Below are 22,024 nucleotides of genomic sequence, written 5' to 3'. Positions count from 1 at the left end.
CGAGTGGAGTATTTCTTACAAAATCGCACGACGAGGCAATAAAAAATTATTTGCCAAGTGTGCAATGCCAAGGAATGTACCCAATTCACTTGCAACTGAGTTCATTTTCTATGCTCGGCCTCTGGTCATATTTTTCAGCAAACTTAGGATCTATGTTCTTTATCGATGACACGAGCCCGTCTTTCTCTTGCTGAGACCAATTTTGACTCCATTCGTGAAATAATTTCACCCGACATTGGAAGAGACTCGGAGGTCGATTGGATTCTTCTTTACAACTCATGCTGTCTACCAATGATGCTAGCCCATTAACTGAACTTGGCTGTCCACATCTTTCCGCTAGAATCTCTAAAAAATCTGCTCGCTGCATTTCAGACCATTCCCGAAACCATTCCACCACATAACGCAGTTGCTCTTCGTTTGACAGGGTTGACATTTTTCAGCTGGAAAAATCGATGGATGGCTTAGCAATTAAGGAACCAAAAAAAAATTGAATATTACATTTCAAATTTATTCTACGATGCAATTGAATTTCTCAAATTTATAGCGTTTATCATTTGTACAATTTAACACATCCAGAACAAATATTTAGGTATAAAAATGTTTGATTCTGAGCTTACTAGCACTTCATTTTATTTTTATTCAAATTTCTCGAAAATTGGTGAACAGTGTCATTGTAAAAAAAAAGGGACAGTTTATGAAGGAATATGGAAACTGCCAGCACATGCTGTCAGGAATATAAGAGAAAAAATGTTGATCACAGGTTAGGAAATTCGTGTCATTAAAAAATCTAATAATGAGGTTAAACAAGTATATTTCTGAGAATCTTGAAGAATAAACATTACCAGTTATGTGTCGTTCGCTTGCCAGATGATTTTCGTGAGGTTAGAAACGTCAACTTTTTATTTGTGTATATACAATTATTTTTATTATTGTATATTCGCAGTCTCCCAAGCGCCCTATTGTCTCGGTTCCAATTCGCCCGTTACTGAAGAATGCGGGAAGAATGTCAGAGGTCAAAAAAAAACAGTCGAAAAAGAGATAAAAAAAATTCACGTCGAAAATTTTTGAGAATTACTTGCCAGGAAGTGGCAAATTGGAAATTCTTTATTCAAAATCAATTGGATAGTTTACATTTTTTTGGGTTAACTTGCGAATCAAAATCATCGTCTCCGTCTGAATTGCTTAACGAGTCTTCCCACTGATCTGAAATTAATTATAATATTGAAATTTATGAGGCTTGATGAACGGTAAAAATAAATTGAGGACACAGTATTTTGTATTTTTTAATTGAATTCCCGTTAATTCTTTCCTAATCGCGTGGTTACCTTTCGAAACATCATTTTGTTCCTGTTGGATGAGATTTGTTAGAACATCGTTCACTTTTTGTTGGGTTATTCGCAGAGTTTCAATTAAATTATTGTACTGATTCTTTTCAGGAATTTGCAATTTATCTTCGTAAATAGAAGTATTATTCTTTTTTATTTCAATTCGAATGTTAGTGTCACCCATGCTTCTGATTGATCGAGAACTCAAATGATTATTATAACAGAATTTCAATCAATTCCCGTAACCAATTGGAAATACTCCATCAAGACGAAAAAATTTACGTTCAAATTAATAAAATTATAGAATAAATCGAAACATTGAATTAATGAAAGTTGTAAAATTGTTTATTTATCACAAAAATTAATAACCAAATTTAGAAAATGCACACAACGCTATCTGATGGTATATATACTAACAGATTATCGACAGCGGTGGAGGAATCTTATAGCAGTAAATATATATATACATCGAAATTAAAGACCGAAATGCGTCGAGACGGAAAAAAAATTCTACGGTCCCCACCAACACTAAAAAGAGCATTCAAATCGTGAGATTTTGCAGACTTAAAATGATCAGTACATGTTCAGTCTTTAGTTTCGGTTTCTCCGTGATCCCGCAATAGCGATTTCAACTATATAGCTATGATATAGTATGGTTCAAATAGGTGACCGCCAAAAGCTGCGCTGAGTGATGCACCGGCTCCAGTTCAGGTCGCTGCGCAGTTTTTTTGAATTTTAATTGTCAGAATCTCTACACTCTACACGTTCAGGAAAATGCAGTGAAAGTGCATTAAGATTAGTTTCGTACAATAGTTTTCAGAGAGTTTTATAGGAACATAGAAATCAATAAAATGTCGGATAGAAGTATTTGAAATTCATGAATATATACCAACAGTTGACTGCAAGTCAGCTAAAATAAATCCACAATTGACGTGTCAACCATTTTTTATTTATAGCAAATTGCTAACTTTACATTTGACATTTGTAACTTCGATGATATCAATAATCCTTATAAAAACTAGAGGAAACATTTTACACAAACCAACTGATAAAGCATATTATCGTAGTACAGTACTCAGAGCATGTCAAGTCTTATTCCGCACTTCATGAGCTCCAAAAAAATCGTAAGCATTAAACGTACAAGGAGAGGAAAGATCTTATAATTATATTATAATACAATTTTCATTGGTATATATATATATATTCACTTATCTATATATATATATATATATATAACTGTAAGTTCAAAAGGACTGTGTAGTTCTCAAAAAATATATGTATTCGAGTTTTTTCCTTTCGAAATTGTTGAATCTTTAGAACTTTGAACTCACATTACTCATGACCCCAAAAAGGAATATAAATTCTATTCTTTTCTGAAAGAACTTCGGTGCTATCAATGTTGTAAAACAATTTGCGTATATTCATATAAAACGAAAGAATTTTCAAAAACTCACAACATATTTCGTTGGGAGAGTAAAGAGGAGTCTGAAGGCACTGAATTTAAGATCGAGAGTACGAGAGTTGCACATACGGTAGTTTTTTTTCTGTGAAATATTATTTAAACCTTATTTCTACGTTACATGTCAAGGAAAAATATATATAAAATAATTAAAAAAAGAAAAAAAAACAATCGTAACTTTACAGACAAAAGCAAAAGTAGAACAGAGTTATTCATTTCAGAAAAATAATGTTGTTGGTACGCATTTCAAGGACAAAGTAGCACTTTTTAATTTATATTCCGGGCCTTCATTATCAAATCGAATCGCCGATTTGTGCGCACACCTTTGAGAAGGCTTCGATTTTCACTCTGCTTCGTTTCCCTGTAGGGTAATAAAAGTTATAAATTCATTATTCATTTTGAGTATTTACGTGTTTGAATCTTTGAAGGATAACTTATTGTTCGTAATTTCATCAATTTGAGTTATCAAAAAATGTTCATAGTTTTCCTCGTAATAGCAATTTAAAAGATTTTTTTATTATATTTAATATTTATAACCCGATGAATCGTAAAATACAACAACTATAATTATTGTCCAGAATTTTGCTGTATTTTAGAAGAAATCTTTAGTCAGGAATGAACAAAGGGAGAGAAATGTACCTTTTTGGAACTGGCTGTTGTTTCTGCGAAACAATTTTGATAGCCTCATTCTTCCTCAATTTAAATCCATATCGATTGTAAGCACCATTTACAGGGACACTTGGAGTCGAACTTTTCGGTGACATTTTTGGCTTAGAACGAGTGGCTGTATTAACTGTTGAAAACCAATGTTAACAATAAAAGTATAATGGAATAATATTGGAAAGTAAAATCAGACCGGATAATACAAACCTTTCGATAAACTTGTCGGGATTTGAGTGCTTATAGCCAAGTGACGTTTTTCGACTCTCCTTTTGGCGTCGACGAGAGATTCCATTTGGGCGAATTTTTTCTGGTGAATTTGAGCGAAATTGGGAACTTTTCTGGCAAGTGGCGTTTTCGACTCTGCATAAAAAGATGGAGAAATAGAAAATTGTAAAAAAAAAAACAATAAGAATTCGTCAGTTTTCTGGGATTTACCTGTTTTTTTGTTTGATTGGTGGATCGAGAGTCTGGGTTTGCTGAGTCTGTTGACAGATGCAAGTTGAGCGGATTTACTAATCGGGACAACGTTCGCACCGGTGGTGGAATTCGATCTCCTTTTAGAACTGGCGGCAATCGGCGTTTTCAGAACAGAAACGTCACTCAAAGAGTTGGATCTCTTACGGTCAGCGATTTTCCTCGGAACAGTAACTTTGCCGCTTCCGGGAGTGAAGCGTCTTTCACTAACTCGTGGTCCAGGTGTAGCCGATTTTGCTCTTCCCGTTTCGTGCGGCTTATTTTCTTCGAGGTTGGGTGGCGGACTTGCAAATCTTACTCGACAAGCGCGTTTGGTTATTCTTTCATCGGTGCTCGTGTCAATCTCTGCTATACTTCGTTTGGCCGCTTTACGACGCAAAACCGGTGTTTTTGGCTCGATCAATTCGTACGTTCCGTCAGCAGTTTTCTCCTCTTCAGCCTCGTCGCTGTTTGATACATTTTTCTTGGCTATTTCAAAGGTCCCGTCTAAACACGTTTCTTCTCCTTTTTTCGAGGCTTCGATCAGAGAAATTGAATCATCGTCCTCGCTTATAAGCGGATTCGATATGTCCTCGATATTCAAACTCCGGTTTGCACGCCCTTCGGTGATTAGTGTCGAACTGCCAACAAGTCGCCCGTTGATGGGAGGACTGTCAGGAATTGCGGTTAAAGACGTACCAAGACTCGGTGAAAGATTCAACGATCGACGAATCCTCTCGCGCGGTGTCGACGATAACATTCGTACGTTGTTCTCCCCCACATTTCTCGTTATTCTTGTCTCTGCTGGTGTGTTCTTTTCTGATCCAAGAGAATTGACGATCGATATCCTCCCGGAACTGGTACGAGGACTTTCGATCGGTCTCAATGGCGTACCTGAATCTGTGATCGGTGTACGTTTTTTCACGGTTGATTTGGGTCTCCGCGGGCTTTCTCCACCTTGAGACATACGTTTCTCGGCACTTGGGGTTTTGATCGGTGTTACTTTCAGGGAACTGTCGATCGAGGCGTTATTGCTCTTAGGCGACGAAGATTTCCTCGTCTTTTTCGGCGTGATCACTGTTTCATCTTGCATTTTGTTAAGTACGACTATCGGCAAATTCGTTTGACCGCTCGGGTTTACGTATTTAGGGGAGTTCGAGGGTTTAGAAGTTTGCGGCGACGCTTTGTTACTCTGTGACTCGATTCCTCTGAGATTTAACGCACTTGAAGGTGTTACGGATTTCTTTGAACTGGCCGGTCTTTTTTCTTTCTTCGCACTTGCCGGTGAATCGATTTTATCAACAATTGCATCCTCACTCTTTTCTGTCGGGCTCTTCAGATTCTTCAACTTAATTGGACTTTTGGCAGAAGATTTTAGCTTTGGCGATTTCTTGGCTTTGCTCGCAACTACCCGAGGACTCTTCTTCTGTGATTTTGCTTTAGGCGTTGCGAGCACGATTTTCGGGGATTTCGAGAATTTGCGCACTACGAGATCCTTCGATGGAGTTTTACGAGGCGATTTCACTGGTGATTTTATTTTAGGCGTACGCTTTTTTTTACTCGCGCTGTTCCCCCCGACGAGATTTGTATTACTTGGGCTTGTATGATTTGGCGATTCTTTTGATGTACCGTTGATCGACGAATCGATCGACTTTTCCGAACCTGCAGGCGATTCAACGACGACCGGCAACTTCCTCGGGGTTCTTGTCAACCGAAGAGGCTGCTCGGCGTGTGACTTTGGCGAACCAAAATTCATGGGTGATTTCCTCGGGGTTTTAGTTGTACGATGTGGCGATAAATTTATCGCTATCGGGCTACTCTCTGGGGTAAAATCTTCCAGTCTTGTTTTATTAGTAGGACGACCTCGTCGCTTTGCAACCGAACGTGCACTCGATGGCGTTGAAATCGACGGTACTCTTGAATCCGGAGTTTTATCAGAAGCATGTTTAACTTCCGCGCCCTCGACCGACATTGGAACTTCTTCGGTTTCCGAATTCGTCAAAACCTCAGTATCGGTTCCTACTACCGATACATTTTCTCGAATCATCCCGTTCCTTCTCTTTCCTCGCCTTGCTTCCCCGCTTTCCTCCGCGCTTTTCGAATCTTCTTTTTTTGTTGTTCTCTTGCGCGATTTTGTCGCTTGCACTTTTTCAACTTGTGAATCGTTCACATTCGAATTGTCCAACAGAATCGACTGCTCGATTGGTCCTTCGTTGTTCTTCCCTCTTCTACCACGTTTCATTGTTCTTGACGATTCGATATCTTGAGCGCTCGACTCATCAAGTACAACTACATCTGCTTTTGCCTTTTTTCGTGATTTGGCAGCTTTACTCCTCGGTGTGTTTTGGGCTAACGTATTTTGTGTTTTATTAATCTGTGGCGAATCTTCTACGTCTGAATCTTGAGATATAGTCTTTGACAATTGACGTCCTTGAAGAATCAATATGTTGCAATAATTAATAATTAATTGGATAAATATTATTTTTTACCATTATAAGTTTGAGAATATTACCAGAAACTATAGCAATGTAAATAGTTTATTTGAACAAAGGAATCTCAATATTACTAAATAGTTCAAGTAAAAAATCTGACTAATTTACTTTTAAAGTTACTCAATTTTGCAGCAAAGATACAAAGATGCTGTCACTGCTTCGATAAAACCAAATCTTGAAAAATAAAGATTTCTTTATGTGATTTTATAACGTACAATTTTTATATTGTCTGGCAAAGTAAATGTCTTACGTGTTCGTAGTGTGCGTGCACTGGTTGGCGGAGAACATTCCAGAGACTTTTTCATGGTTGTTTCTAAAAGAGTTTCATTAGCATCGTCGATCTTTGCACCTGTAATAAATATTCCAATTGCTGAATGAAGAGCACCAAAAAAATGAATGACATTTTGTCTATTATTATTAGATTAGAAAAAAATATGTAAAGTTTGGAGGTTCATAGAGCTTAAAATTCTTCAAAATTATTTACCTCAAAATAAACAATCAATACTTGTCCCAAGACGCTCCCGAAACTTTATGTATTTAAATAAATTTCTGCATAAATGTTCATGACGAAAATCCTGTCAGTAATTTATACGAACATGATTTTACATTAGAATTTAATAGTACGATTAAAGATTTCTATGTTTTGACGAAAATATGATGGAGAATTTTTGTAGAAAAAATTGAGAGAAATCTATTGTGAAAAAATAAAATTGCGGAAAACGAGTTTGAGCGGGAAAATCTTGCATCATAACAAAGAAACAGTTCATGCGAACCGCCGAACCAGCGGCCATCTTTAAGTTTTCAGCCCGCCCAAATACACACCAGATGCACGCGCATTTATTTTTTTTTTCATGTGGAGTTTTGGTGAATTCAACGAGATAACCTACGCGGCGATAATAAAAATTTAACAAGCGTACCTCGTCTCGTTTTTCTTGGCGACATTCTTGCTGAATTTTTGAATACTTCAGTTTTTTTCAATATATATATCGGTTAAAAACGAAAACAAGGGCCGGCTTCGATTAAAATCGGCGTTGTATTATACTTTTTTTTATCTTATCGCGCACGGAAAACTAACACGCCACAGGAAACTACCGCGATGCTTTTAAAACTGCCGTTCACGGCGCTGTCGAGTGTCGAGAAATAACAAAATTCGCAACCGACTTTCCTTTCACCCCTCTTTTGCCGTCACTTCATTTCATTCGTTGATACCAGAGATATTCAAAAATTCTCATTGGCCAATGTGGGGCCTCAGTGACTGTTAACCAATGGTGACGTTGGAAGTGAATCAGTCGCTAGAAGATTACCTACTATTACCATGCAATTCTATTATTTTATTCTCGACGTTTTTTATTTAACGTGTCTTTGAAACCACAGCTGTAGTCTGAGATTTTATTATTGATGTTGAAAGATCTTCCGATTGAATGAATAATTTTCCAAGAATAATTTTAACGTAAATTTTTCTTAAGCACTTCAGAAATTCTTGAATGAACAGAAATTAAAAATATACGTAACAATCGATTCCGTGTGTGCAAATATATCTGAATCCAATAAGATGAAATAAAAAACTGGGAATTCAATTAGGGGGCGGAGGTGTACTTGAAGTATAGACACTTAAGAATTGGGAGAAGGGAGAACATCGCATCATCACTCGAAAACAGTTGGAAACTTCCTGAAATTTCCAATTGGAATTCGCGAAGGTGTCCAGTAAACTAACCAAAGTGAATAACTTATATATAAAACTCTATAAACTTGAAAATTTATTCTTATAAATATCCGTTATGCAAGAAAAAGAAATATTTAACAAAATAATAAATAACGTAACATAAAAAATTATATAGATATTGTAGTCTCTGATGGTCTGTTGACAAACCAATTACTTTTGAAGTAATTTAACCAAGTTACTTGACCGTTTGCATTGTTCTCTGATAGCTCCTCTGTATCACGGTCTTACATACAGGTCTGGAAACTCTGCCCAAATTTTGGTGGTGGGGGTAGGTCTCTTACACATGAAAATTTTTGTCAAAAAAATCGACACCACGTGGTGTTGAGATCTTGCCTACCGGATAATCATAACCTTAAAATCTAACTGAACGTGACGTATAAACAAACATGAATTATTTATATCGCATTAAATCGTTGAAAGAAAAAAAATGCCGATTGTTTGCGTCATTGTGTATTGTTATTTATTTAACCATAAATATTAACGTATAACGTCGGCCAATAAATTATTGCAAAAAAATATCTATTCAAAAACTTATTCGAACTTTTTACGTTATTGTATATTGATTGCTATTCAACTATAGTAAGCTCTTGTGAAAAAGCATTTCAAAATTGAATTAAATTATCATAATATTGGAAAGAATGAATGGTACTGTCAGCAAATTTTAAATAAAAATGAATCAGCATCACGTTTCAAACATTGGGGTTAGGTGTGACGGATATAGGCAGATGTGGGATTGCGGTTACTAGTGCTGTCTTTGTTGTTCAACACCCCCGCACCGTCCCGCACCATCGTGGTTTATAAGATAGCTGCGCCTCTAGCGGTCAATGTAGTAAAAAAATTTCTTCAATAAGAGACCCTCGCTCGAAATCTGGCCGAGTTTTCAGACCTGTATGTAAGTAAGACCGTGTCCTGTATAGAGGACATAGAGGAGTAGAGAAATCATCAGCTGAACGAGTTCCATTACGTAAAAGTTTTGCCGTGAACGTATCCATCGCAAGAGATCCGTCAAGTGCAGACCGAGGTAAAAAAAGAACAATATTACTTACATTTATTTTTCGATTCTCGGTTATAGAAAACGTTCACATGAGTTTCATCAGTTGCATAGGCAAAATTTCCGAAGAAACTTAAAACATCGATGTCTTCAAAATATGCTGAAGCACGTTGGAAACTTCTGTGTCCAAGCTCAAAAAAATATTCCACATGCCCAACGATCTCCACTGACCTCGAAGTTTCTTCGAAATTCCTAACTCTTTAGTGTTTCACAAAGATTTATTAATTACTCTCATCATTACTAATAATCAAAGTTATCGGCATTCGTTGCTATCGTATTTGAATTTTGTTATTACTTAACAAATATTGTTTGGAAAAAATCTTTAGTTTTGGTCTTTTCCTGTGCAGCTCATCATGTCGCAAATGAACCCTGTGGACCGTCGGATGAAATATCCGTACACTTATACCGCCAAGCTTATGAGCTTTCCTTTTGCTCATTATTACAAACATGCTTGGGTTGCTAAATATTTCGTATTTGGATTCCTCCTGACCCTTCCGGTCATGGCTAAAATCACTACCGCAGGTAAAACATGAAACTACTTAAATATTTAATGTGACTATTGCTGATCGATCAGTAGAATTGTATTCAATTTCATACAATCAATTCATGAAAGGATCGAAATGCTTCTGGAAAATATACACACTTCTCAAATTTGGTTTTCATGTTTCTTCTTCTTTTTTAGTCAACAACCCTGAAAATGTTGCTAAATGGAAGGAAATCAGAAGGAAGCAATTCTCCGGCGAACACTAAGGTGAAAAAAACATAGATGTCGGAAAAAAGTTATCCGTAGCAATCTGTAAATGCAATCGATTAACTCGAGTTATAAAAACAACAGGAATTCGTACATGTAATTCAGACATCAATAAATAATGCAATGAATTATTCCCTAAACCAATTGATACATCGAATGTACTCTAATCTCATTTGGTATGCAGTTAATTTCTTTTGATAGTCAAAAGATTTAAGTGAAAACATGAATTTGTCCGATGTTTGCAATTTTTACAGAGATTGTTGAATCATTCTCAAAACTGGGTTTCCAATGGGACGTACGTTCGGAATTTCGTATTCATCACTCATTGTTAGAAAAATTACTCACCTCCATGAGAAATTAAGTTTTCGAAAAAACTCAACGTTGATGAGATGTTGATTAACATTGAAAATCAATTTCGGATTATAAGGATATAAGAAAAGGTGTTTCGTTTAGGACAAGCAAAAATATCAGTTTTGAGGGTGTTTATTACCAAATTAATTGTATAAAACATACATCATTCTAAACGACCGTCCCTCGATGATTGTGGTGTACAATTCAATGGACAATAACATTTCGTGAATCTTAAATTGTACGTGTAGGCCCAGCCTAAATGTCAAACAACTCGAGGTTTAGCGGATGTTGATGGTAAAGAGAAAAAAATATATATATCAATGGAAAAAAAGATAAGTACCGTCATTTTTGTCTAATCGTTATATTGTTACAACGAAATCATATTAATTTTGGAACATAGTTATGAGCCGCGCGAGGTCACGAGAACTTTTTTTCAACTGCTAAATTCGAGTTGTTAGTTTGCCAAAGGTGACGGTGTGACAGGGTGAAAATTTCGCGTCAAACTGAATCTGCAATTTGATCAGTGATGGTGAAATTTTACAATGAAAATTAATATTAATAAATAGTGCCGACGATGATGGGAAAAGTGATTCTGGAACGAAATCATATTTACTTAATGAATAACTACTTGTGAGAAGAGGAGATGAGAGAGGGTATTAATAATTACGATATTATAGGTCTCAAGCGTACCGAGTCCTCTCGCTTGTACTGGCTTCTTAGTTACAGCAGAGGATTTCTACAAATACACATCTCAGATTCTTCCGAAGCAACTTTTTTTGTATACCTTTTTTGTTTTCACTTCGCCACGGCTCCAATTACAACCATTCGCATTAATCTCTGGTAAATAATACTGCGTGCATCCGTGTCACGAATCAGTCTCGGATAGAAAGCAGAAAAAAAAGAAACGTAATTAAAAAAAAATAATAATAATTAGAAGCTACAAGTATCAAGAATCGCGTTCGATATTTTTGTTCGTTTTTTTCTTCTTTGTTTGCATTTTCGTGTTTTCGCAGTGGTAAAGGTACAGAAAATCACGGAGCGCGCTTACGATGGTTCTATAATACAGTATACATATTTTTGTTTATAAGGTACATACGATTCATCATTTTAATCGCGTTTTTCAAATCTCATCAACGATTCCTCAGAATCGATCGTGTTTCCCTTTATTCTTAACTTCCGTACGTTGAATCGTTGTCATCTTCAGCTTCTTCATTTTCTTCCTCGTCTTCGTCTTCCTCATCCTCATCCTCATCCACCTCCATCTCTGCATCGTTCCCTTCATTGTCCTCTTCCTCGTCGCTCTCCTCTTCCTCCTCATGAAGACCGTTGCTCGCCAGTCTCGGCTTTTTCTCAGGTGGCTGCTCCTCCGCCTGATCGATCTCTTCTTCCACCGTTAAACCCAGTGCTTTGCATTTTTTCTCAAAGTACGCCGACAGTCGCATACCGGCCCTGTGAACAAAACTATTTTTACAAGGACATAGCCGAATTCTGTAGATTGAGCGAACGCTTCGTTCGTTCGGAGGCCAAAGATTATGGTTGCGATACTTTCAATCGAAAAATATTATGAAACTCGACAAATCTAGTGTTCGAACATTACTATAATCCAGACTTGAAAATCCAACTTGATCGCTGCCGAGATTGATGGGCACTTTAAATTCGTTAGTTTTTTATCTTCTGCCCCCGTTAAATTCGAACGGAAGCTTCGATCTTGCAATCACATTTCATTTTATAACACAGTTACATTGATTAGCCAAACTACAGAATTATTCAAATGAAAAATGAATTTTGAAAATCGGATACAACACGTTGAATTTACTGAACTCACATGAACGCACTAATAAAAAATATCATTGTTTTCCATTTGTTACTTATTCGTTCCAATCAGAATCTGAAAAACTTCTTTAACGGTCTGAATTATGAATTAAAAGAAAAAGTGAAATGAGGCAAATTATGTTCAGGGTTATATTAAGAAATACACATTCTGGGTTAGGCAGGGCCCCACATTTTTGGTGGGGATCCGCCGGCTTATTTAGTAGGAGATTCAAGAATAAATTTGATGCGACATAAAATTTTGGCATGCGTAAAAAAAATGCAATTATTCTTTTTTGGCCAAACATCGTCGAGGCGAGCAAGCAGGAAACGAGCATGAGAAAAAGCGAACAAAAGTGACGTTAGTCTGAAGGACAAACGACTGTTATACGACGACACATGTAGGGTTAGTAAAATCATATAAAAAAAAAAAATTGAAGCTTCGAGTTGTCTCTGGCGTCCGAACCCAAAAAACAATAATCCGGTGAATTCTTCGCTACGTATACTCACTTGTACACGACACTGTGCTCTTGATTATAAGTGTCACAGTTTTCAAACACCAATTGACAATCGGTTACAAATTCTTTAACGTTCCCATATTTGCCACTCTCGAGTTTAGTCTTTATTGTGCCAAAATCCATGGGATTTTTAATGTAATCGTAGTAATCCGGAACCTCGTCAATCGTAACGGGTGTCAAGAAAGGCCACGAGTCAACATGTTTCATTACATCCGCCAACAGTTCTTTCAGCTGAGTTGTTGTCGACTTCTCTTCGAATGCCGCACGCTTTGTTGTTCGTCTCGTTTGGCGAGCTGTAGTTTCCTCCGACGCGCTTCCGGCTGTTTTTAACAACAATATCATCTTCAATATTCTCTCGAGATCTTTACTAATTTCGTCAAATATACATCGATCAAAATGTTCCGAAGCAAACATATTCATGTTTTTTTTATAACTTGAAAAGAAAACTTTAATTGAATGATACTTCATTTACTTTTTTAGCAGGACTAAATAAATAAAATCACTCAATACACGTGCTTTGAAACATTTGACCAGTAATAATAAAACCAAAAGCAGGATAAATTATCGATGATAAATTGCTACTTGAGTGAGTGGTGCTGTAATAATTTTATCGATGTGTGTTATTGTTTTAATCTGATGATATCACCGGAAGCAAAATTCACAATATGAAATGAGTAGAGGTTTGGGAAATAAGGAAAGCGAGAATTAGAATCAAGTAGATCTGGATTATCATTTGAATTAGATTTGGATAGTTCGTGGTTTTCACGAATTGTCTCCGGTTTTTGAGAGATTTCATTTTTGATTCCCAGATCAAGGTTCGTTATATTCGCAGCTCAAAGTTAAAAATGTCTTTTGAGTACGGCTCGAAAGGAAGGATCTTTGTTGGGTTCCAATTTTGAAAATTTCGATCGTATTATTGTTCGAGCATTGATTCAGCGAAGATGAATCGTATAAAAAAATGCACGATTTTCAATTTTCATATTTTCATGATAATTGAAAACTTCGTTAATATTGACTTTCAAATAGGAAGTAGCTTAATTTGTGAGCATTGGTTATCAGGATTTCTAGCAGTGATCAGCTCGTGGGTATGGAATGAGCCGATGATTTGGACGAGAGTCAATAATTGAAGTCTTAACGCGGCAGAACCGATTAGCTGTAAAATCGGATATCCGAGAGAAGGATTCTCCGAAAATTTGACCAAAAAAATTCATGCACAGAAAACCTCCAACAAAGGGGATACGACGGTGCTGCCGCAACGAGACCGAAATGAATGAAGAGAGAAAAATGTGAAACCAGTGATTTAATGCCAAATTGAAGACGATTTTAATACAGACCGTCCCAATCAGCAGAATCTGTAGTGAGAAGAGTCTTGACGAAGCCGTGAATGCGCGAGCGGGCGGCAGCCGCGCTCAGCCTCTCATTGTCCCTCTCTCTTTCTCGCCCTCGGACTATCAAAACACATACACGGAAAAATCATTGAAGAATGCACTAAATCTGAGTTCAAATGGGCAGAAACGAACTCTTGTTAGTTGGAATCATTTTTCCTTGGAAATTACGATATTTTTGGCTCCTTTTACAATACTAAATCGGTGATAATAGAGAGGGGTCGATGATACTGAATATATCTTGTTTTTATGTTTGCACTAACAAAAAGTTCGTTTACGAGCCTGTGAACTCAAATTCGGTCCATTCGCCAATTGTTTTCCTTCGGCGCACACCCAAAGCTAACTCTGACTTTTCGAAATTTCGTTTAAATTGGGATAGACTCTTACTAGGGGTAATAAAACATACGATAAATTCGTTGTACACATAAGCGACCGACGCCACAAGTAAATTGATGGGACGAAAACAGGTAAAGAAATTATACTCCTGTTCAAGAAATTTTGAGAAAAAAAAACCGAACGAGACGAGACAACATTGAAATGCGAAAATCCCAAAGCAAAAATAAAATTGTTATTTTATTCATTTACTTTGATGAAAGTATTGGTCTTGCATCTTCGGTCCAAAGATTGCAATTATTTGCGACCGATTGTCTTACCTATTCTGCTGGAGTGTTTACGTGGATTTCTACAGTCGTGGCAAGTCCACTTGCCACGAGGGATTCTGACCAAAGGTGGCTCGAGGCAATCGATGTGGAAACGCTGAGGACACGAATCACACGAAACCAATCGACCGTTACCTCGGCAGCTTGTACACACGGGTTCCGCTTTCGAGCTATAAACGTGAAAAATACGGTTGGAAGAAATTCAACTGATTGGCAAGCTTTCCTCGGAAATTGTGCTATCGTCGGAATTTCTAACGTTAAACTGTTAACAATTATTTTTGGTACGGACCCTGCATCGGTATCTTCTTCTTTATCGTCGTCGTCACCATCTTCATCCCCGTTTTCCACGTCGCCGCAGTCACTGTCAGGCACGCGTTTCGCTCGATTGTGCCTGGTTTCTTTGGTCAAAATGACCGTTTCTTCCTCGGACTCATCTTCGAATTTCTTCCGTTTCTTTATTTTTTCTTTCGGCTTTGTTTCACGAGGTTTGCAGCTGGAGCAGAACCAATCGCCTTCGGGTACGGTCTGTATGTTGAAAAAGTAGGTTACAAGTCGAAAATAGTTTTTACTAAATAAAAAAAATTGAGTTTTTGAGAAATAAGAGCGATCTCAACGAACCGTTAATTTAGGCTTCAAACAGTAAAGATGGTGGCCTTTGTTGCAGCCGTCGCATAGGAGCATAATTTCAGCATTCTTTCTCCTTCGACAAACACGACAACGAGCGTGAGTGACGCTTTTTCCCCAAGCAACCTTGTTCTCGAGTGTATTGAGATGAACGAAAAGTTGAGACCAGCTTGTCGAAGCCATCAACGATTGTTCCCATCTTTCGCGACTTTCTTCGATCGAGACTTTGTCTTTATCGTCAGCGCCGCTTGGTTTTTTCAAGAATTTCGGTTCTACGGCGTTAGACAGTTGGAGAATGGCGCACGCCATTTGCCTAATGCTGGTTTGTTGTTTAGGATCGGGAGTAATGTCGTTTTCACCAGGAGGACCGAGGTATTTACCAGGATCTCTGTAAACTTTTCCGATTGCACTGCCGACTTCCGAATCAGGAGTGCCGGGTCGGCTGTTTCTTGATTCGCTCTTTATTTTGTCGAGAGTTGAATTGAAAGGTAGATCAACTTCGGACTCGTGCGGACCGTAAACGAGTTTGTCACACTGTTTATCGTATTTGCCATTTGTTATTGCATCTCTCCAGGCATCACGATCTTTCACTTTCAAGGAGCCAAGACAACCAGCTGACAATTTCTCCTCGAGATCGAGTATCGAGTCTCGTAGCGTCAGCTCCATGACGTCGTCGATCGCCATGTCTGCGGGGAAATTCAAATTGAAATTTTCGTTTTTGTTGCTCTTCTTAGACGTCTTGGCCGTAGTGTCCTTTGGAGGTGGTCCAAACTGCAAAAACATGATAAATAAATAAAAACTTTAATTTGCAGAATGTGCCAAGTTGAACGATCGATGATAGAAACTTAGATGTATGATCAAATTTCTATGTTACTGGCCGTTCGAGAAAGGATTTTTTTATCTATCAATTTTCAAGGTGCTCGAATAACGCATCACAGTGTTTTATGCTTTGGAGCAGAAAAAATGAAAAATTCGCAAGTGGTGAAAAAAATTGGTATTAAAAAAATCTTACTTTTTCGAGAAAAAAAAGGTTGAAAAGTGAAAGTTTTGAGTATTTCCAATATATTTTCAAATTCTAAAAGTTGCCGAAAATCAGAGCAACAATATTACTACGATTCGTGAACTCACCAATTCTGGATTGAGTTTGTATTTCGGACAATTTTCAATAACCGAGATCAAGCTATCGGTTTCGTGAATGAGATTATTCTTGAGTTCGCCTTCCCGGATGCCACGTTTGTTTAAACCATTTATCACAGCCTCAAGATCCTCTCGTATACCGTAAAAACTCCACTTTGGTTCAGCTCGCTTCCGGTGAACCGGACATTCGGCATTGCCGGTGCAACACATGAGCTTCCGTCTAATTTCGTTGAAATCTTGTTTTGATTCTTTTCTCGGTGATTTTATACCATTCTTGTCAGCGGTACCACCTTTTTTGGGAGATTTTGATGCCTTGTTAACGCTGTTCTCCTTGTCGCTGAGCTCGTCTTCGAATTTATTTCTTAGATACGTATAAGTTGCATCACCATCCTGAAGTTCTGGTAAATACGGAGTTCCGTCTCGAAGACAAGTGCCCGGCCACCATTCATCGTTTTCCACAAAAAGTCCTGTTTTTCAATATAACGCTCATCAGTTGTATGATTAAAAAAATACTATGAATATCGAATCAATGTACGAAAATGAAAAAATAATTTTTCGTGTAGTTGGTGTTTTTTTTTTAATTTTCTTTTTTTTCACAGATGTGGGATAAACAATTTTTTGAGTGTCAGCAAAATGTAATCTTTTGCGTTTCGGAAAAAAAAGCAGGAGGAACTTACCAGGGATAGAAAGGAAACGCCAATATCTGCGATGAGAACGATCAGAGCCCAAATAGAGCATCATTTGATCATCTTTCGAGGCTTGCCGCAATTCCGTTAATTTATTTTCATAATCCTCTCGCTTTTTCTCCTCGCCGCGATTGCCGCGTGTTACCTTTTTCGGTTCTTGTTCTAAATCCGGCTCAACTTTGTTGCCGTCTTTTTCACGTTCCTTCATTTTCTCTTTTTCTTCGCGTTCTTTTTTCTGTTCGGCGAGGAGAAATAATTTTAGCTCGCGTCGTGCTTGATGTACTTTTTCATGACGTTCCTCGATCACGTCGCGTATTGACGCAAATGTGAGCAGTTGATTTATCAAACATATTGTTAAGGTGAGACGATCGGCAAGATCGAACTCGCAGACGCTACGATGACCGAGTGTGCGAAGAATTCTTGCTTCGTTCATGCGCAGTTGTAATGCCGGATCGTCATGATTTGTATAACCCCCTAGGGAATAATATTTTTCACAATTTAATCAAAATTGAATTTCCTAAAAGGAAATATTGTATATTTTTTATTATGTATACAAAGATTGTTACCGCGTTGAGAGTATCGCCATTTGGAAGCAGCTTCGCTGATCCGTCCACCCGAGCTGAGAAGGTGTTGTCGCAAAATCTCACTTAGGGTAACATGATCCAACGTAATTTCAGAGAGCTGGCAGCCTTGCTGATTTTGGCACCAAGAGGAAGCCATGGTAGCGAGTTTGACGGCTTCGGCCATCGAGGAAACCCCATGTTCCATATTGACATCGTCCCCACCGTCGTCAGCATGAATCTCATCTTCTTCCTCCGCCTGATACTTGAAAATATTTGCTAACAATAGCTGCAACAATTCGCTCCACGATCCTGAAGTCTCTTTGACCATCATGGCTCTTTCCAGAATATCCAAGTTGATGCCATTCGGGAAATACGTTGAGACTTCAAGTTCTTCTTTGAAGAATTGTAAAAATTCAAGTATCATAGCAAAATCTCCGAAACTCTCGTTCGGCACGCCACATTTTATCGCTGTGGGCTCGTGCAACGGTCTCAAATCTTCGCATTCGAGATCCTCACGAGGTTTGTTCCATTCACGAACGTAAGCCGCTAAAGCAGCGAGCTTTTGTTTCTCCTCTTTCTTTCGCTCCCGATTTTCGTTGCGTTGCTCTTGCCTCTTTGCTTTGTTCTCTAAAGCACGAGCTTTCAAATCTTCCTTGACTCTACCGTTCGTTCTGTACAAAATATAAATTTATTCAATTTCATCCGCTTTCACATTGCCAACATTTCGGCTGGTTATCATTTCATCCCAATGAATCACTTTGATATATATTTTTTATTACAAACTTCAACCGGAAAAAAATAAATAACCAGTCGAACTGAAATATTCCGCCGTGTAATAATATACTTACAATTTTTTAGAACTTTCGAATAGGAATATTCAAAGAGAAGCAAAACAAAAAACATACAACACACGGTTAGAATGCGCTAAATAATTTAACGATAGATTACTGTCACGGTAGAGTTTTCAGCTAAACATAATTTTTTTCAAAATTTTACCTGGGTTTACGAAATTTTTTAACGACGATCGAAGTCTCGTTGAGTTTACGGAGCGGATCAGGTTTCTCGAACTGTCGGTGTTTCGTTGTATCCGCCGTTAGGAATTTATCCAATGTTTCTTGCTTCTGTTTGATTATTTTTTTCGGTTGCGGGGTGAAGTCTGGCAACGGTCCGGCAAATATTGTATCGAAACGGACTTTCGCTATGCCGTATTTTTGTTGAACGCTTTCCTAAACAACGGAAAGGCGATTAATAAATAAATGAATGCGAAAACCAAAAAACTTTTTCGGAAATTTCGCTTTTCCGAAATTCACTTCGAACATAAACTCGAAAAACTGATTTCTCTTTTCAGAAGTCATTATGAAACAAACGGATTTAAGTACACTCCTTAATATACTTTGCGGCAAAATCTTTTCATCGTAGTGACTATTGTTTGTAATTTCAAGAGAATGCATTTAAAATGAGTTGAGAATATATTCAATTTAGGTCATACAATCAATGCATTGCCGATTTCCATATACTTTAGAGAAATATTATCAAATGTATTTGAAAATGTTTGAAAAGCTTACTTTTATGACCCAGATGCCATTGCTGTTCAATTCACAGAGAAGTCTAAGGAAAATCTTGTTTCGTTCTCTGCTGTACTGTTGTTTTCTTCTTCTAACTTGGGCTGCCTCAACAATCATTAATTGGCTAACGTCGGAATCTCCACAATCGAGTTGTTCAACCTCGTATCTGAATAGTTTTGCCGGTGGATGGTAATGTCTGTCCTGTGGATTTCTGTAATAAAATGAAGGAAAAATACATATCAAACATGAAACAAAGAACATTTCACGGTAAAAATTAATTTCTATTAGTCTTTGTTACCTATTGGCTTCTGGAACATATGCTTCTATTTGAGCCTCCGTTGGTTCAATGACCTGGAGAACGTGACACTCGCACCAAGAATCTTCTGTGAAACTTGCCTCCACCATTTCTCCAACAAAAAAACGATCTCTTGCAAATTGGTAAACATCTTCTATCATTTCGTTAAAAGAGGTTCTGCATGTCCGATTTGCCAGATACAATATTGGGATTCTCAGCTGAAATATTACAACTCGTATCATGGTGAAAAAAATCAGAAGATGAAAATAAAGAAAAAGTTTTTACAGCCGAAACATGATTCAATTCCAATTTTCAGGATTTTTTCAAGCAATAATTGCAAAAACCTGAAAGGTTTGATGATGAATGTAAAATAGAAAATCAAGTTACGGTTATTCCATAGAAATGTGTTTACCTCCATGGGAAATTCCTTGAGACTTTTCTTTGCATTTTCCTCGCATACAAGAGCTTCCTCGAATGTCATGTTGGTTTTTCCTGTGATACTGCATGACCATATGGTCGAGTTGCATAGAATGATTCTCTCACAAAATTCACTGAAAGCACGCAGAACAAAATATTGTTAATAAAATATTGCAAGAAAACATCTGTAAAAACATAAAAAGTTTATACCGAGATTCATTTAATAATTACACACGTTGAAAAAGACCTTGAAATAGTTCTTGACTTTTAAGAGTTCAAAAATACATTTTTTATTGCCCAGTAGAATTTTTCAGCTTAGATAGCTGAACACAATGAAACTTTTGATATTCAAATTTACATTTTTCAATAATGTCTATTCAGAGCCTAAAAAATTACCCTACAATACAGAATCATGGTAAATTCAAAAACAATAAAACATTTTTTTGCAGCGTTACAGCAACGCAAGCTCCAATATTATTTTGAAGGAAAACATCATTATTTTTCAACTTATATTTTTGCACTTGTGTTCAATTTGATTGTTAATAGAATATCAAATGTCAAAAAAACATTCTCCTCAATATCTTTATTGCTTGCAAGTATTATTGATCATAACAAAGATTTGAATTCAGCATATACAGTAAAATACATTGGAAATTTTATTGAGGTCATCGGATGATTATCTTCCAGAATGGGATTTAAAAAAATATCCGTGTTTTACGGTGAAATGAAATGAAATTTCACTCATGGAATAAAAGTTTTTTAAATTATATTTCATGACATATACCCTCTGAGAAGTTTGAAAATGACTCAACTATTTTTAGTTTTTTGCCACTGCCTGGCATCATCCCTGTATTGACTGTTAACAATTTTTCATTTTAATATAAAAAATGAAATAAGATTAGATTGTATGAATATTAAGAAAAATCAAAAGCTATTCGGAACCTTTAAAAAAAAAAAACAAGAAATGAATCTTTACTTTAGTGAAACTGAGTTACATATTTGCTTCATATAGTAAAAAAAGTTGGAACAGTATGAATGTATGATTCGTTGGTAAAGTTCATTGCCGCCTGCAATGCGCGATCTGGCAAGAGAACGAAATGTGAAAAAAAAAAGAATTTGTTAGAACGCCGTTAAAGGCGTTCTAACAGTGACAAATCGAAGTCGTTTCTCGAGCAATTGGATGAGAAGTGAAGGGATAACAATCGAATGGTTCAAATGTCACGAAGGAAATTATCGCCACAGAAAATGCTATTGTCTTTTTTAACAATCCGGAAGGACTGTCATGCCCATAAGAGGGATAGACTTACTTGTAATCTTTGAAGACTTCGTTCGTAACCTCGCAATGAAAGACCTCATCGTCGTCCTTATAGTCGGAGGAAACGTGAAGCCGTTGAAACGGTTTTTTCCTCAAATACGGCATTGTAGAGCGTCACTGTTTTATTATCTCTGCCGCGATTCCTCTCGTCCGGAATAACGAGCAGTTTGATGAGATACTTATCTTTTCTTTCTTACTTTTTCACTCTATTAAAAGGAAATCAATTGTAAAGATTGGCAGCAGCAGAGCACGCCGAGACGTTCATGCACCTACGTTCTTTCCGGAAAAGCGCGGACCACCTAACCCACCACTCAAAAAACACATACGCAGTAGAACAATACCCGCGTTCGCTGTCGAATTACGAACGAGCGAGTGTAGATAGAAAAATCTTCTCGAACCGTGCACACGATATTATTTCTTCGGTCTTCCTTTCCCCGAGTCTATGATCAAACGGGATTTTAAGATGAATCGATCGTGCGTCTTTCAAGCGATTTTAGCAGCATCGTGAATCAATGGAAAAAAACGCCGTTGTTGTATCGCGTTTTAGTATGACAGTGGATGTCTTTTTTTCTTCGCTTTCTCGCCGAAGAACGTTCCCGTTTTGCCAAACGCGCAATGTACACGCATATATAGATATATCTATAGGAGCGATACACACTGGTGACCGTGCGCCTTGCGTCTGTGAACTGACTCGCGCGCGACAGACTCTTCCTTTTGACTGCTTTTGACCTATCGGAGCTCGATTATACCACGAAGAAAAAATGAAAAACTCGTTTCTCATTG

The 22,024-nt window shown here is 37.3% G+C and overlaps 3 protein-coding genes across 8 annotated transcripts; 1 reads left to right on the top strand and 2 right to left on the bottom strand.

The window, feature by feature from the left end:
- Window positions 1–2,252: 2,252 nt before the first annotated feature.
- Window positions 2,253–7,906, bottom strand: LOC122408643 (muscle M-line assembly protein unc-89-like). 2 transcript variants are annotated; one of them, XM_043415532.1, is made up of 6 exons: window positions 7,310–7,906; window positions 6,643–6,741; window positions 3,883–6,330; window positions 3,655–3,807; window positions 3,424–3,577; window positions 2,253–3,145 (listed from the first exon to the last, which is right to left on the bottom strand). In XM_043415532.1, exons 1-6 carry the CDS (start codon window positions 7,332–7,334, stop codon window positions 3,052–3,054), a joined length of 2,973 nt encoding a protein of 990 aa, XP_043271467.1. In that variant the 5' UTR covers window positions 7,335–7,906; the 3' UTR covers window positions 2,253–3,051. The 2 variants fall into 2 exon arrangements, with proteins under 2 accessions (XP_043271467.1, XP_043271468.1); XM_043415533.1 differs by lacking the exon at window positions 7,310–7,906 and adding an exon at window positions 6,877–6,987.
- A 1,069-nt stretch (window positions 7,907–8,975) lies between these two features.
- roh (reduction of Rh1) lies at window positions 8,976–10,057 on the top strand. The gene is made up of 3 exons (XM_043415558.1): window positions 8,976–9,136; window positions 9,514–9,688; window positions 9,849–10,057. Exons 2-3 carry the CDS (start codon window positions 9,520–9,522, stop codon window positions 9,914–9,916), a joined length of 237 nt encoding a protein of 78 aa, XP_043271493.1. The 5' UTR covers window positions 8,976–9,136; window positions 9,514–9,519; the 3' UTR covers window positions 9,917–10,057.
- Window positions 10,058–10,384: 327 nt separating this feature from the next.
- Window positions 10,385–21,906, bottom strand: Acf (ATP-dependent chromatin assembly factor large subunit). Of its 5 annotated transcripts, XM_043415527.1 has the most exons (16): window positions 21,515–21,906; window positions 21,234–21,447; window positions 19,922–20,060; window positions 19,513–19,727; window positions 19,215–19,425; window positions 18,646–18,875; window positions 18,498–18,509; window positions 17,653–18,320; window positions 17,078–17,560; window positions 16,392–16,867; window positions 15,258–16,034; window positions 14,929–15,164; window positions 14,634–14,809; window positions 13,930–14,043; window positions 12,588–12,915; window positions 10,385–11,729 (listed from the first exon to the last, which is right to left on the bottom strand). In XM_043415527.1, the coding sequence occupies exons 2-16, from the start codon at window positions 21,344–21,346 to the stop codon at window positions 11,438–11,440; spliced, it is 4,470 nt and encodes a 1,489-aa protein (XP_043271462.1). In that variant the 5' UTR covers window positions 21,347–21,447; window positions 21,515–21,906; the 3' UTR covers window positions 10,385–11,437. The 5 variants fall into 5 exon arrangements, with proteins under 5 accessions (XP_043271462.1, XP_043271461.1, XP_043271464.1 ...); XM_043415526.1 differs by having other exon boundaries at window positions 21,234–21,906; XM_043415529.1 differs by having other exon boundaries at window positions 10,385–11,717; window positions 21,234–21,906.
- Between the last annotated feature and the right edge of the window lie 118 nt (window positions 21,907–22,024).

The sequence above is a fragment of the Venturia canescens genome, chromosome 4, assembly GCF_019457755.1.
Source record: "Venturia canescens isolate UGA chromosome 4, ASM1945775v1, whole genome shotgun sequence".
Lineage (NCBI taxonomy): Eukaryota > Metazoa > Arthropoda > Insecta > Hymenoptera > Ichneumonidae > Venturia > Venturia canescens.
This window is presented reverse-complemented; position numbering and strand designations above follow the sequence as displayed.

What these genes read in the sequence shown, in the direction of transcription:
- LOC122408643 (XM_043415532.1), bottom strand. Translation starts at nt 7,334, where the DNA reads ATGTCGCCAAGAAAAACGAGACGAG. An exon ending in TGCACGCACACTACGAACAC is followed by an intron (nt 6,331 to 6,642) that starts GTAAGACATTTA and finishes TGATTCTTCAAG; the next exon opens with GACGTCAATTGTCAAAGACT. An exon ending in CCCGACAAGTTTATCGAAAG is followed by an intron (nt 3,578 to 3,654) that starts GTTTGTATTATC and finishes GGTTTTCAACAG; the next exon opens with TTAATACAGCCACTCGTTCT.
- roh (XM_043415558.1), top strand. Translation starts at nt 9,520, where the DNA reads ATGTCGCAAATGAACCCTGTGGACCGTCGGATGAAATATCCGTACACT. An exon ending in GGCTAAAATCACTACCGCAG is followed by an intron (nt 9,689 to 9,848) that starts GTAAAACATGAA and finishes CTTCTTTTTTAG; the next exon opens with TCAACAACCCTGAAAATGTT.
- Acf (XM_043415526.1), bottom strand. Translation starts at nt 21,346, where the DNA reads ATGCCGTATTTGAGGAAAAAACCGTTTCAACGGCTTCACGTTTCCTCC. An exon ending in GAAGTCTTCAAAGATTACAA is followed by an intron (nt 20,061 to 21,233) that starts GTAAGTCTATCC and finishes GCGTGCTTTCAG; the next exon opens with TGAATTTTGTGAGAGAATCA. An exon ending in ATGGCGATACTCTCAACGCG is followed by an intron (nt 17,561 to 17,652) that starts GTAACAATCTTT and finishes ATTATTCCCTAG; the next exon opens with GGGGTTATACAAATCATGAC.